This window comes from Varanus komodoensis, unplaced genomic scaffold (assembly GCF_004798865.1).
Source record: "Varanus komodoensis strain SLA01 unplaced genomic scaffold, ASM479886v1 scaffold26, whole genome shotgun sequence".
Classification (NCBI taxonomy): Eukaryota; Metazoa; Chordata; class Lepidosauria; order Squamata; family Varanidae; genus Varanus; species Varanus komodoensis.
In genome coordinates, this window is record NW_025335684.1 from 11,369,386 (window position 1) to 11,383,654 (window position 14,269).

General features: G+C 41.1%; 1 protein-coding gene across 7 annotated transcripts in view; it reads right to left on the minus strand.

Moving 5' to 3' along the window:
• Nucleotides 1–1,486: 1,486 nt before the first annotated feature.
• MRTFB (myocardin related transcription factor B) overlaps nucleotides 1,487–14,269 on the minus strand; it is a 118,492-nt gene continuing 105,709 nt past the window's right edge. For 6 of the 7 annotated variants that reach the window (XM_044433114.1, XM_044433110.1, XM_044433113.1 and 3 more), the window contains 4 exons: nucleotides 12,711–12,866; nucleotides 11,664–11,801; nucleotides 9,768–9,828; nucleotides 1,487–8,952 (listed from right to left, as the gene is read on the minus strand). In XM_044433114.1, the coding sequence (XP_044289049.1) occupies nucleotides 8,417–8,952; nucleotides 9,768–9,828; nucleotides 11,664–11,801; nucleotides 12,711–12,866 (891 nt within the window). In that variant the 3' untranslated portion in view covers nucleotides 1,487–8,416. Of the gene's footprint in view, nucleotides 8,953–9,767; nucleotides 9,829–10,444; nucleotides 10,520–11,663; nucleotides 11,802–12,710; nucleotides 12,867–14,269 lie in introns of all 7 variants that reach the window. The other variant, XR_006415016.1, reaches the window with a different exon arrangement.

Genomic DNA, 14,269 nt, shown 5'->3' on the forward strand with positions numbered 1-14,269 from the left:
CCAAATGCAGCCTTTCCGTTCTTTGTGAGGTGCAGCCCATCATTTGAAACAAAGGTGGTTTGATGGTTTGACCCCATAGAAAGCCATTTCCAATGTTTCTCTTTTCAAATAAGACATATTGGAAAACAACAGAGGTAAAACTAGTAACTCTCTTCTCTTCATTTGAGATCAAGTCATAATGATAAATTTAAACAAGAGCAAATAGAAGATGAAAGCCCCATCAAAATGGCAACCATCCATCCATCAATGAAACATTGACCAGGCCTATGAGAGAATGTTGGTGCTCTTGGCATATTTTGGGGAATGGGACCAAAGACATCAGCCATCTGATAGCTTGGCCTTTATCCATTTCAACTTGGTGGGTTAGCTTGGCCATTGTCAAAATATTCCAGGTTGTATCGTTCCATTGGTATCTTGTTTTTATAGGGTAAAGTCCCTAGATTTAGATGGACCACCATCAAAAGATACAAATTACGATTTATGAATACAGTCAAGTAACATTCATCTATCAGCAAGGAAATGTGGATAGCCAAGAAGTGCTGAGTTGCACTCTCTTGAAGTATAAGAACATCTGCATCTCCTTTGGAGAGAGAAGAAACATTATTTATGGAATTCCTTGTCCTCCACCCAGCCCAGAGGGTTTAGCGCAGGCAGCATCTTTAAAGTAAAGCCAAAGCAACAGTGTTTTAACTTAAAACAATTATCTCCTTTTTAATTATCAGGCATTTGGTCCTACCTTAACAACACCTGGAAAATGCACATTCCCTCAAAGATGTTGAACACACCAACAAGGGAAACTATTCCTCAGTATGTCACTACAGTTCAAGCATGGGATTTTAAATTGGGACTCCTACCTGCTTTCCTAGGGTCAGCAGGGTACAGTGGACCAAGGAAAATGAAGAACATTTTCCTGCTCAGCAGCCGTTAAGTTCATCTGGAGTCAGCAAATTTCTCAGCCTTTCACAGGGTTGTTGTGCAGGCAGAATGGAGGAGAGACCATTGCTCTAAGCTCCAAAGAAGAGCAGAATAAGTATGTACTCTTCACTGATAAATGATGCCCAACTTCCCTCAAATTAGCTGCCTGCCCGCTTCCAACCTTATGCCTGCAATTTGGGAAATCTGTCATTTAGTAAGTGAACATGGTACTGCAGACCTCACACACAGAGGCAGATCAAAAATAATGCACTGATGTTTAAGACCCTTGGGATCTCTGTGGTGTGCATGCCAAGTTTCAGAGGTCTAGACTTCATGATCTTCAAGCTATGGTAATAGAAGAGTTAGATGGCTGCTCCTCCTCAGAGAAGAGAGTGGGCAAACCCCTCCCCTCAAGGAAATATAGCAGTGCAACACAGAAAGGCCTGCACCCAGGTGTGCTAGCTTCCATGTTTTCAGTCAAGTGAGGCAGGTGCAGTGCATCCAGCTCTGACAGCGCTTAAGCTTGCCTGAAGAGATGGAAAAGGCCACACAAGCATAAAAGACAACCATCTATATTAACTTGTTTATTTGACACACATATTGCAAAAATTGCAGAGATAAACATTTTCTCCTTAGCTACAATATTGCCACTATGTACAAAATATATGATAAATGAATTACACATATAAAAATACAGTATGCATTACATATATACAGTACAATGTGCAAAACATGGCAAAAATCAACATATGGAATTGATTTTAGGGGTGCAAACAGCAAATACAAAGGCATCATGGTTTCTTTTACAAAGGCAATGAACCACGGGATGCTCAGCTTGCCAGAATGATTGTTTTTCTTTACTCTAGCTCTTAAATGAAAGGTCTGTACAGACTGGTAGCTATCTTCTTTTTTTCATAAAGTGAGATGCTAAGACATAATGGTGAGTATGAAAAGAAGAAGAGAAACAACCATCATGCTAAACACAATTTCTACTTCAAGCAACACAACAAAGGAAAAGGACTTCCCTTATGTGAACATCTGTGCTCATGTCATAGTTTAGTTTCACAACTTAACAAAAGGAATCCGCACGGCTAGACAGCAAAACAATAGCCATCTCAAAAATATCTACATCTTCAATTTAAAGTAAAAATTCCCGTGGAGGATCTCTGAGGCGGGGCAGAGGCAGGGCACTCCTATGCTTGTTCTAACTGAAACGAAGGCAGGCGCTCCTTGGCAGCAGCTGGTGGCGGTGCTTTGGTTCTTCTTACATGTGGTCTTCCTCTCACCACTCATTTAAGGCTCTGGATCCTTTCAAATAGCATCCTCTGTAAAACTTAAATCTTAAAATGCTGGCTTCATGGTTTGCATTAGGAAAGCAGAGAAGGCACTCAGTGCCTTCTGTACAATTCACACTTTGCCAGATGATGCGTTAGGGTGCATATGATCAGGTGCATCCCTGCATCCTGCGCTCAGCAGCAGGCAAAGCAGAGCAGGCTGCCTTTCAAACACTGAATTGCAGTTAAGTCAGGGTTTGTTCAGATTCGTCACAATGTCACGTTGTTAAACACAGTGTAAGATTTATTGCAGCGTAATCAAATGGGCGAGAGAGTTTCTAAAATCAAATCTCTATTTATTTCCCAGTTAGGATCACTAGGCAGAAGTCATCCTTTACTGTCCTTGTAACACTCCTTAACTCGGTGTATTTGTTTGAAAAGCAACAGAGTGCGGCTCGCGAGGATGCGGCTGCAGCCTAGTTTTGTTTTGTTTTACAAGATGCGGCATTTCATACGTTAGCCTCTTCTCACTAAAGAGTTTGCTCATCCAAAAATATGTGCAACAGTAGTTTGCTTATTCCAGTTCAAACAGAACTCGTATCACTACCACCATTTAAGGTCCGTTTAATGGCAGCGCTGCACTACAGCTTTTAAACCTGCATGAGAGCACAGGCACAATCCAGCCGAAGTGAAGTACGTTTGGGTTCCATTGATTCCCGCGGGGCTTAGCAGAATTTAAATGACTGTTGCATTGGTGCCATTCATGAAGTTTTGATTTTCACTCAACTAGTTTCTGAATGCCCCGCACCCCCATTTCACAATGCTTTCCTCGTTATGGTAGCCTATGGTTCTCTGCTGTTCGGAACTATGGGGCAGTTGGAAAACACAGAAAGAGAGAAGAATGAAACATCGGTGGTAAAAGCGGAACTGTATGCCTGTTGAGACATAGACAAGGCCCACAACCCACCGTGCCCAAGCCAAAATGACTGGCTGTGACATGCTGGGGGTTGTAGGCCTTTTCTCTGCCTAAATATGCATACAATTTGTGAGCACCCCCTTAGAATTTCATAGGGCTGGGACAGGATTCTTCCAAAATAAATGGTGTAACACAACACAGCTTGGGCCACTGATGCTGTCCAACCTGTATATTCAATTGATAACTACTGATTTTTTAAAATACAAAAATGAAGTGCAATCCTCAACAGGTTTACTCAGAAATCAGTTCCGCTAAATTCTGAACATACTCCATCAGCACCTACTAATTTAACTCCCTTTCATTTCAATGGGCTAGTCCAAGTAGGACTAACTTGGGATTTAACCCTGGGTGATCAGGACTGCAGACTGTTCTCCCCCACTACCACCACCTTTCCAATGAATTAAGCATTTATTGTAATTATTATACATATTATATTGTTATTTTTGTGAAATCAGGATGAAACAGTTATTTCTGCAAGCCTACACATAGTAAACCCAAGAACGGCTATCAATGAGAGAGGCAGTTGCACAAAAGAAGCATGTGGTTGTTCTCCCACAACAACTTCCACTCCAACTGAAACTCCAAAATAGACACTCTGGATGACAAAAGCTGCAATTATGGGAAGACCCTTAAGTTCCCATGAGTGGGCCATTGCTACAAATGAAGAAACCAGGCTAAAGTAATATCTGAAGACAACGGATCTGCGGCCGAAGCTCACTCTAGCAAAGAGGGCATGCTCATTACTGTCAAACACATTTTAACCATTTGTGCACTGTAAAAGACCACACTAGTAGTGACAGTCACATGACTGAGTAATCTCATTTTTAAAGATAAAGATTTAAAATACCTTATGTTACAAAAAATTGTCAAGTGCACAAAAATTACTCAAGCGACTGTACATACACATATATAAATTTTTCACAAATACCAGTTTCACATACATATGGTAATTATTGTACAATAGGCTGCACATCCCATAACATGATGAATAGCAAACCATTTTTAGAAATGTTTCATAATAAAGCTCTATTCTGAAATGCACAGAAAATATCACACATCCCTACTCTAAAAAATAAATAATCTTGTTACAAACTTTTCATGATCCCTCATTGATTTTTTTGCAGAAAAAAGTTCTATATAGGTTATTACACGCCTGAAGGGATTTTGTTCCGGGGTTCTGGGTCGCACATGCTCCTGCGGGTTTGCACAGCTGTTTGTGCAGTGCAGCATCACACAGTACATCAATTTTAAGCGAGATTATTTACATGTACTCCGCCAGTTGGCTGGGAGTACCCTAGCCAGTCCGTAGCAGTAAGATGACAGAAAGCTGTGGTGCATCTGACAGACAAACTGACTCAACTGTGGCACATTTGAACCAAGGAAGATAGCCGATGTTTCTGATAAGCTGTGGCAAAGTGCTTCTCAAACTGTTCTGATGTGCTCCCGGTAGGTGCTTCCTGGTAGATGTTCCTGAGATGCTTCCCATTGCAACTTTCAGAACGCTTTTTTTTTTTTTTTTTGAAAACCAGGTTAACGACTCACGACAGGGCTGTTCACTCTCTTTCCATGTATCATGTGTTGGGGCTATTCAAATAAATCCTGGGTAAAGTATGTGTATAACCACTTGCGCGTGCATACTATATATAATACAAATTGTATGATATATGAATATGTATATTAACACTCAAAATTGCTCAATCGCTCAATGTTTACTACTGATGTGATCACCTTTGTATTTTCTGTTGTAGAGTGGGAAAATAAGGCTCAAATGGTAGGATCAGTTTACAAGGTGGTCCTGAAAAGCTGAGTGAAGTTTACAGGAGGGCCCACTTCAAAATGTTTAAGAAGCACTGTGTAGTAAATACGCATGACGATACAAGCTGTTGTCTCACAGTCACAAGGAATCGACTGTTCGCTAGGATGTATGGCCTTCTTTTCATGCCTGTTTGCACTGGGCCAGGATCCAAAGAGGAGAGAGATGCACACAAGCATAGACTATGTATGCAGACAGAGATTCCTTTGCAGAGTCAAGTTCCTTTTAATAGCAGGCTTTGCCACATGAAAAGTCAAATAAACACTGTATATATGCTTCCTGCATGCATACAACTTCCTTCTATTTGGACTTTGGCCCAGCCTAAAGCTTCAAAAACAAATAAAACAAAAAAAAAATCTACAAACTTTGTTACCTATTCATCCCTGTAACATTTAAGTACGAGGTACAGACAGTAGGTTCAATCTTGGATCTATCTTCTTTGGTCTGTAATATTGTATACGGCACATCACAGGATATATACTAGCTCAAAGCAGGGCAGAGCTCCAAACTCACTTCTCTTCCTATTATATTTAGGATAGGCTCCATCAGAGTGCTAAGTATCTCAACTCAAATCAACGCATGTGAAAGAAAATGAGACTTAGCATATCACTGGGAAATACTCAGCACCTCAAAAGATTAGCCTCCATCAAAGGAGAGCCAAACGGAATGGTAAAGCTGAAAGCAAGTAATCTCTCAAACCCTTTCATATTCGCCAATTATAAAGTCTCCTAAGCCGCGGGTCAAGGCAACGAAAATGTACTGCAGTTATTCCGCAGCATCGTATCCAACTCGTGACTGTACAGCCCCCAAATAACCTGTGGCAGTACCAAGACAAACATGCCCCCAAATATGGGTCCCAAATGGATGTACAGCTTATTTTCTGGTGTGAAGCTACCCTGCTAAGCACTTTCCACAGCATCAAGGTCCCGGCTGACTCTAAAGCAAACCTGAATTGGCATCTTCACAGTTGTGGCTCCAGGAGAAAACAAATTGCAGGTATGCACTGTAACGGTGCAACTGGCTCCAAATGCTGCACACAGACTGAATCTGCATCAAGCTATGCAGCTACTTGTTGGCTGAAAGGTTTTAGCATCCATTTTAGTGCTTATGCCAGGTCATAACTTTTTTTAAAGGTCATGAATGCAGGATCAAAACCTTGCTGATAAGGAATAATTCAAATTTTGATATCATTCCATTATTTTTGAAAGACAGATAATTTTGGTGCACTTGGCAAGCAAAGAGAAAAATGTGTAAGAAAGGTTAATTTCTCCTCACAAGTTTGAGTGAATTAGGTTTAATATGAAATTCAGATTTTTGTAGAAAAGTTGCAGTTTTCACATTTCTTCATGGTTAGAAAGAGTAGAGCTTTCTCACCAAGCGACAACTTTTCTGCTCATCAACTGTGGTATTAAAATAGCAAGTAGGATCACCTATCATAGTACAGCTGTTCCAAGCACTGGATCTGATATACAGCAAATGGACCTGATATGGAGAATCAGAGGCAGTTCAAGCTTGGATGTACTGAAGCATTCCTGCTCCTTCTACCCAAAGAAGTTATCAGGTGCAGCTCAGTAGCAGAGCTCAGGCTTCGCACGCAGTGGGTGCCTGGTTCAATCTCCAGCTGAAAGATGCAGGCAGTAAATGAGGTGACAGAACTCAGCTTGGGGTCCTGGCGCATCACTGCCAATGGGAACAGCCAAGAGTGAGCTCGATGTTCTGATGGCTTTCTAGGGTCTTATTATCTGTGGATACGGATAATAAAGAGAGTGCGCTGACCTGGAAAATGCCCGCTTACAATGAGCCCTGAAGGGACCTTCCCTTAACACCTTTTTGGCAGAGCTAACTGGCCTTGCTAGGTCAGGGAGATCAAGCAGGATGCCAATTTTCACACCTTCCTTTGCCCACTTAAAATATTTCAAAAGCAAAAAATCCAAACAAGTTTAAAATACCTTGCATCTGAGCATTATGTGCCGTAAATTGATATATCACAGAGCAGGATCTGACTATGTAGTGCTAGAAATTCACAGAGTGGTAGCAGAGCTCACAAGCTTTTGCCCATTATGCTTGCACAACAAGCTGCACAAATACAATGCACAACCAGTTGTGCAACAGGGTTAGTTGGACCCTTCTCCTGCACATGGGCTGGAATTTAGTTTCCATTACTGCAACATCATTTGTGCTAATGAAATGACACAATTTGTTACTGCCTACAATTTTCTTGTAATTTAAATTAAATTTTAATTTAAATTAAAAGGAATTTTTAATTCTGAACCTGATTCTAGAACATTGATTTTTCTGTTCATTTTAAAAGCATTAACATTAATTCAGTGGACTTAAGAGCTGGACTCAAAAGATGTGTGAGCTAAAGCAAATAGCCATGAGCAGTGCTCTACAAACACAGTACTACAATAAGCAGAAGAACGTCTTTGCATATCATTTCTGCTTTCTCATGGAATGTTACAGCACAAGAGGAAACCAGCCCTTTCTGCAAATAGAAGTCAGTTCTTACATGTGTAAGGGCATTTTTGGATCCAAATTAAAACAGTGGTAACACTGGTTTTAAGTATGCAAATAAGTGTTTGAAAATACTTAGTTTCACCATCTAGATAATAACAGATGATATAAAAACACATGGCATATTGCATATTTTTCTATTAACTTCCTATTTCAAATGGATACAAATTAAATAAGCTGCGGCCTTATTAAAGAAATCTTAGTTGATTACTTAATCAGTTAATTCTGCATGCTTCTTATGATTTGTCAAGGAAAAAGAAGTATTTCCTTTGTATTTACATGATATACATTTATGTTGCATTAGGCAACATCTCAGAAGAGGCATTCGCAAGATGGGCGTTTCTATCTAAAATTTCTTAAGTACTTGTATTAAAAGCTAATTTTAAAAAATATGATGCCACATTAATCAAAGGAACATCTTTAGTCTATTTTGCCAAGTAAACTAAGTGGTTAAATAACTAATGTTGCAGTATGAAAATTAGCTCATAGGGAGAAAGAGGTATTTTATATTCATGAAGAAATCCAAATGCAATTTCAACCTTTTGATAAAATCCCGTAAGATTTTTTGAAAATTCAACCGCAGCTTTCACAATGTAGCTTAAGCTTGGCTCAGTCAGGTGCAGGGATATTATGTCTTTATCCAAATACTCTTTGCTCTCCTGTGATTTTATCTCTATTCCCCCATCAACCCTCTTTCATTGCTTTCCAGTGATAAATTTTCAAAGGGTAAGAAAACCATTTGTCATGCTTTTATCTTAGTAGAACATAATTAACCATTTTTACTACCTATGATTTTTATTTAAAAACCCCCATTCCTAAAGATCCTTTTGAAAAATAATCCTGGAAAGAAGGATAGCAAAACAGTGGACCTATACTGTAGACAGAGCTTTAGAAACCATGGTCAAGTAAGCTTCTCCTTTTCAGTTAATCCCAGTGAAATGGTAGATCCTGTGAATCAAGGAAATCTGCTGAAAACATACTTGGAGCAGTTGAGCTGAGTGGAGTTAATCCTGATGATGTGTTTGGCATGGTAATGTCTAACCACTCCATGTTGTCTAAATTTGTGTCCGGAAGGTCAAGCGATAAACAGGAATTACTGGCGGTGAATTGCGAATCGGATGTTTCCATAGGTGTCTGTGAGTGATCTAGTATGCCAGAATGATTAAGGAGGTCATTCTGAAGGTCCTCAATGAGAGAGAAAGACTCCCTTTCTTCACTACTGCTTGGCAGCTGAGGCATTCCATTCCCTGAAGGTAGCGTTCCTTCCAGGAGAGCTTCCAGCTGGTTCTCCAGACATAACGAGAAATTGCTTGTTGGTTCCAAGGAGAGAGGTGGGGCCATTTGGACTTGTGGCGGGGGACGAGACACTACTGTGTTCACTGGCATTGTGGTGATGTTGGCAGTAACTGGTCTCATTTTGGAAATCAGAGAAGGTTCTTCCTTGGTAGGCATGGAAATCTCTGTTCGCATAAAAGGCAGTGACAGATAAATCAGTGAGTTACTTTGCTTATTGCATACATTGTAAAAATCCAGTGTTCACACTGGTGCACTGTTTTCACAAGATGTTTAACTTTTTGGCAACTGAATTCATGTTATTTTTGCAAATGGTGAATTACTTGGGCAATTTAATTAAGATTTGTGTGTCATGATATAAAGAAGCCATCAAGCCAACATCTGGGTAATAATGTCAGTGTGTCTATGGACACACTGTATATTTTGTAACTTGTACTACAGAAAGGGGCTGCGTGGTCACGCCTTGCCAAAGACTCCTTGCCAAAAGCCTGGCACCTCTTCTTTCCATTTCGGCAAATCAGTCACTTGAATTGATGAAGGCAGCCATTTAGACCCTTTACCATTCTTTCAACAGTTTGGGAGTACAGACTATCGCAATGACTGAAAGACACAGGCTAGCGGTTCAATACATTGGACTCCAAATTACTTAACTGAGTTCAATACAACATGCTACAAACTGCTGCTTGTTAACAAATAGTCAATAACTGCCTAATGTACTGAAAGAATAGAGATGAAGGCAGAGCCAATCCAATGTCATTAAAGGTTATTTACACAGTTAAGTGAGCTCACATAGTGAATGAGTTGCTGTTCAATAATAAGGGAATTGATAACTACTACAAGTTGTCCAACCAGTAAAAGGCATCTTTCTTCTGCACTTCACTCTCAATTATGCTCCTAGCAGCAACCTCCTAAGACACTGGACTAAAGAAAAACAGGAATAGGAATCCGCCACTATTATGTATGCCATTTTACTTAAACTTACCTCCACTCTTAATGAGGATATCAAAAAGGTCATCCATCTGCTGGCTGTGTGCATTAGCAATCTGTAACACAGATAATCCATTTCTTTGCTTTATTACAAAGCCTTTTCATGAAATGAGAAGATTATTCATTTGCTGCACCACATCAAGATCATAATGAAGATTGAGTTTGTGTGGTTACAGTACACCCTACGTTAGCACATAACTGAGACTCAGTCCAGAGAAGATGGAGGTACTGTTAGCAGGTAGTGCATCTGCCAGGTAAATGCCAGTCAACCACTTCATGAGGGAGCTGCATTCCCCCTGAAGAGTCAGTTTCAGAGTCTGGAGATTATCTTGGATCCAGCACTGTTACTAGAGGCACAGGTGAAATCAGTGGTGTGGGGCACCTTCTATCATCTTAGGCTGGTATACCCACTATACCCTTATCTGGGCAAAAATCCCTACCTACAGTTATCTACACTCTGGAAACCCCTTCTTTAGATTACTGCAATGTGTTATACGGAATCTGGAAACTTCAGCTGGTCCAGAACAGGGAGGTGACCTTGTTATTGGGGACTTACTAATGATCATATTATGCCAATGCTTTTCCATCTGCACCAAGTGCCAGTCAGTGTCTCGGCCTAATTCAGGTGCTGGCATTATATTCAAAGCCCAAAATGACTCAGGGCCTAGTTACCTGAAGAATCGTCTCCTCTCATATATAACTCCCTGGACCTTAAAATCATCTTCAGAGGTCCTTCCCTGGAAGCTCCTGCCAAAGGAAGAGAGGTGGATGGCTACTGAGAAGAGGGCCTTTTTTGTTTTTGCACTCCAGTTGTGGAATAAGCTTGCCTGATGTTTCTATTGTACTCTTTCCAGTGCCATCCTGCTTTCCCAGGCATTTTAGTTTTCCATTTTTAAATCTCGAATTGTATTTTCATCTTTGCTCTGCTGGCAGGATTGACTTTCATTTTTACTTCTATTTTATACTGCAGTTTTAAAATGTCATACTGTTATCATATTTTATGGTTTTCATTGTTGTGAACCACCCAGAGAGCTATGGCTAATGGCAATACAGAAATTTAATAAAAGAAAAAGATAGACAAAAACTGGATACTGGAGATCCCATTTTCTCCTGAGGAATCAAAGCTCTGTTGCTTATTTAGCAAAACTGAATACTAACCAAACAGGAAAGATTTTGCAGATTCAGGAGAGGAATGATCAGATTAAGGCTAGAGACCTGTACATATTTGTCTGAGAAGACGACCCATGGAATTCAGTGAGAGTAAATATGCACAGGATTGCACTGTAAGGGAATTCATAGTTAATCTGCTGAAAACTAAGAGTCTCAGAGTCTGTCAGCTATATAGATGTGTGTTCTATACAATGGCAAATATAAGAAGAATTTACTTTTGTCCAGCTAGGAAACATCAGTAAACACCCGAGTGAAGAACCTGTGATCTGTTTCTGGATTCCAACTCTGATTCACCCCAGCCAGCATAGCTTATGGTCAGGAAAGACGGTTGTACATTCAACAACCCTTGGAAGGCATGAAGAACAGCAGCTCAGAATACAGGGGCAGTAATCATCATTCCTCGAAACACACATGATACAGAAGAGAAGCAACATCCCCTTGGCTTAGGCAGAATTCCATTCAGGCCTTTTACATGCCAGTCATATGACACAGGTTTGATTTGATATCCAACAAAAACGGGCAATCAGAAGGTAGGGTGGTGTCAAAACTCACAGCCTACTAGACAGGGCGAGATGTCTAGATGGATGTAAGAATTCTGAGTGAGACAGAGCGGTTAACTTCCTGACGGCTTTTAAACTGGTAGGTACAGAAATAAGAACATGAATATTCTAAATGGAATTACTAAAACAGGTTTGCTGTTGCATTTATGTGTATATCCTACCTCTCGTTGAGAAGCTTGCAAGCTGCGAGTCTGTTTGATGGCTTCTTCATAGCGTGGGGGGTCTTTTGTCTTTGTTACCGAATTGCTGAACAAAGTTTGTTGCAAAATGTATGGATGGGACTGAGGTGGGGACGCAGGCTGCACAACATAACGGCAACACAGTTAGTTAGCAGATAACTGTGGAAGCAAAGCATTTCTGAATTGAATTCCTAGAGTGATCCGTATCAGCCCCTTCTTCAACAATAATGAACAATAATGGAACAATAATGCCATCTCAAGAATTTAAGAGCCATTTCTCTCCCTATGCCAGGGCACTGGCCTGCAGGCCACACACACTCCGCACCCGCAATCCAATCAGACTTGAAAAACGCCTTCCACCGGAGCCAGTGTAAAGCTTTCTAAGGCAAACTGCTGCATGAAGGGCTCGATCAGGAGCGGCGGCCGAAGCTGTGGAAGGACTCCCGTACTCCCCTGTCCTGTGCGGATTAGGCTTGGAAAAAAATTTTCTATGCAACTCTACCAGAGGCTTTATGGCTGCAGCAGTGGGATGCGTGCGGCAGCATCTTTATATATAACTGATAGGCGTGTGTCTGCATACTGAATGTAAATACAGGTGCATGAGCATACCAAAAAGAGAATGACAGTGCGTTACATGTGAGCACAGATGAACATGGAGGCTGCAGCGTGTGTGCACGTGTGCGTGCAATGGAGTCCTCTGACCCTGCCCAATTTCTGCAGGGAGGAGTCCACCTCTGGCCTGCAGCCCTGAAATGGTCAGCCGCAAGGGAAAGGGAAGGCAGGCCTCATGCAGAAAGCAGCTCCTCATTCCTGACTGTGCTTCCTGACGGGAAGATGTGCTCTTGCCCTGTCTAGAGGATTCCTTGAAATTCCTAACACTTTTAGGTCAAGGAGCCAAGATGCCTCCTTGAGAGACCAAAGTTCTAGAAGATTCTCTCTGGGCACACATAGTGCCCTAAGTGCATCATAAAAGGCATAATGTGACAATCCTTTCACAGCGTGTTGTTGTGTTTGGTGAACAAAACATACCTTCTGAGGAGTACTGGGTCCATTTTGCACCAAGGGCATCTGGTTCCCTGAGTGAACTGTGACATTTGGTGCCTGATTAAACAAAGGTTGCTGGAGAGTTGTTACAGACTGATTCTGATAGGAAAACGCAGCATTTGGTGAGGTAGGCGGAAATACCTGTACAGCACAAACGTTTATTTAAAATTCGTGTAAGCTACTTTTCTCATACCAAAATAAACTTGATTAACAACAACAAAAACGCTGGATGTGGCCAACAATTACAAGAGCAAATCATCATAGACAGCCACAGTGCTCAGTATCAGAGTGGACTCTCTGGTTCACACACTTTCCATAGCAAGTTTTAGCCAGCCTTCAAACAGTGTTCAAAAGTGGGACATGCACAAGGGTCCCTTGGCCAAAACTAACAAGCGGCTGGTGCAGCTCTTGCAGTATGACTGCAATATTGTCCCGGGGGCCCACCCCACCTCACTGTAGCATACTTCTTCAGTTGTAGCTTACAAACAGTCTTCAAGGGAAGCCTCACACGGCTAAAACCAAGGGGTGCTTGATCACCAGATTTGGGTTGCATTCAATAACAAAATTAACTCCTTTGGCGATGGGTCCTGCTCTTTGTGTTCTTCACAGAGATATTAAAATGCACCACGGTTTGTAATTTCATTATTATTTATAGACTGCTTAAAACTGCTAAGTTGCACACCTGGCTACAGTGGAGAGGGTGGGGTAGTAAGAATGAACCCAGGCTTCCCTCCCTCCTTAGGGCATCTCCCCATCCACTACACCTGTAGGCTCCCATATATATAGCACGGGCACCCCAGTACCATGCAAGGGCCTAGAAAAGACAGGCCTGTTGAATGCTCGACGGTGAGGGACCTTTTAGAGGGACAGCCATATGGAGACAGACAGTTTAGAGTGACAGTAGAGCACAGAGCAAGGAGATAGGATACACTGGAGGCCACCTTGCAGTCTCTTCTGCTTATGCCACAGGCAGGTCACAGCCATAGACTTGTGCTTGTTCTTTCAGCATAACAACGGAATTTCCCCAGCATATGTGCCAGTAAAAAGCGCGAGATCTGCAATGTTCTGCATTTCCCACTGGACAGACATCGTGCACTGAAAAGTTAGCATTTGTGAATCACAAATTAATGCCAACTGTGATAGGAATAAAGAGCTGTTTATGCATTAGATTGTTAAAAGATGGTTCAGAGCGTTAGCTGCTGAGTAATTAAATTTGGTATTGTTATGTTCAGAGGAAACCAAATCAGTTTGCAGACCACAAGTTCTAAAGGGAAAACTTTCTTTAGTTTTGAGGCAGTTGTTTTACCAAAACAAGTCTCGATGGGTTTTTTTTCCTACTCCAGATAATGCAGTCTTCTTTACTTCCTCTTTTACCACTTCAGGTGTCAAGGGTAAAATAATGTAGTGGAGTACATAACTTTCACTACTTCAAAATGATATCTATTCAAGCATTTGGCATGCATTATGGTAATTATTCTAAGATTCTTACGGAAAAAGGATTCTAACCTAAACTTAAGCATTAAAACTGAGAATTGCAATAATAA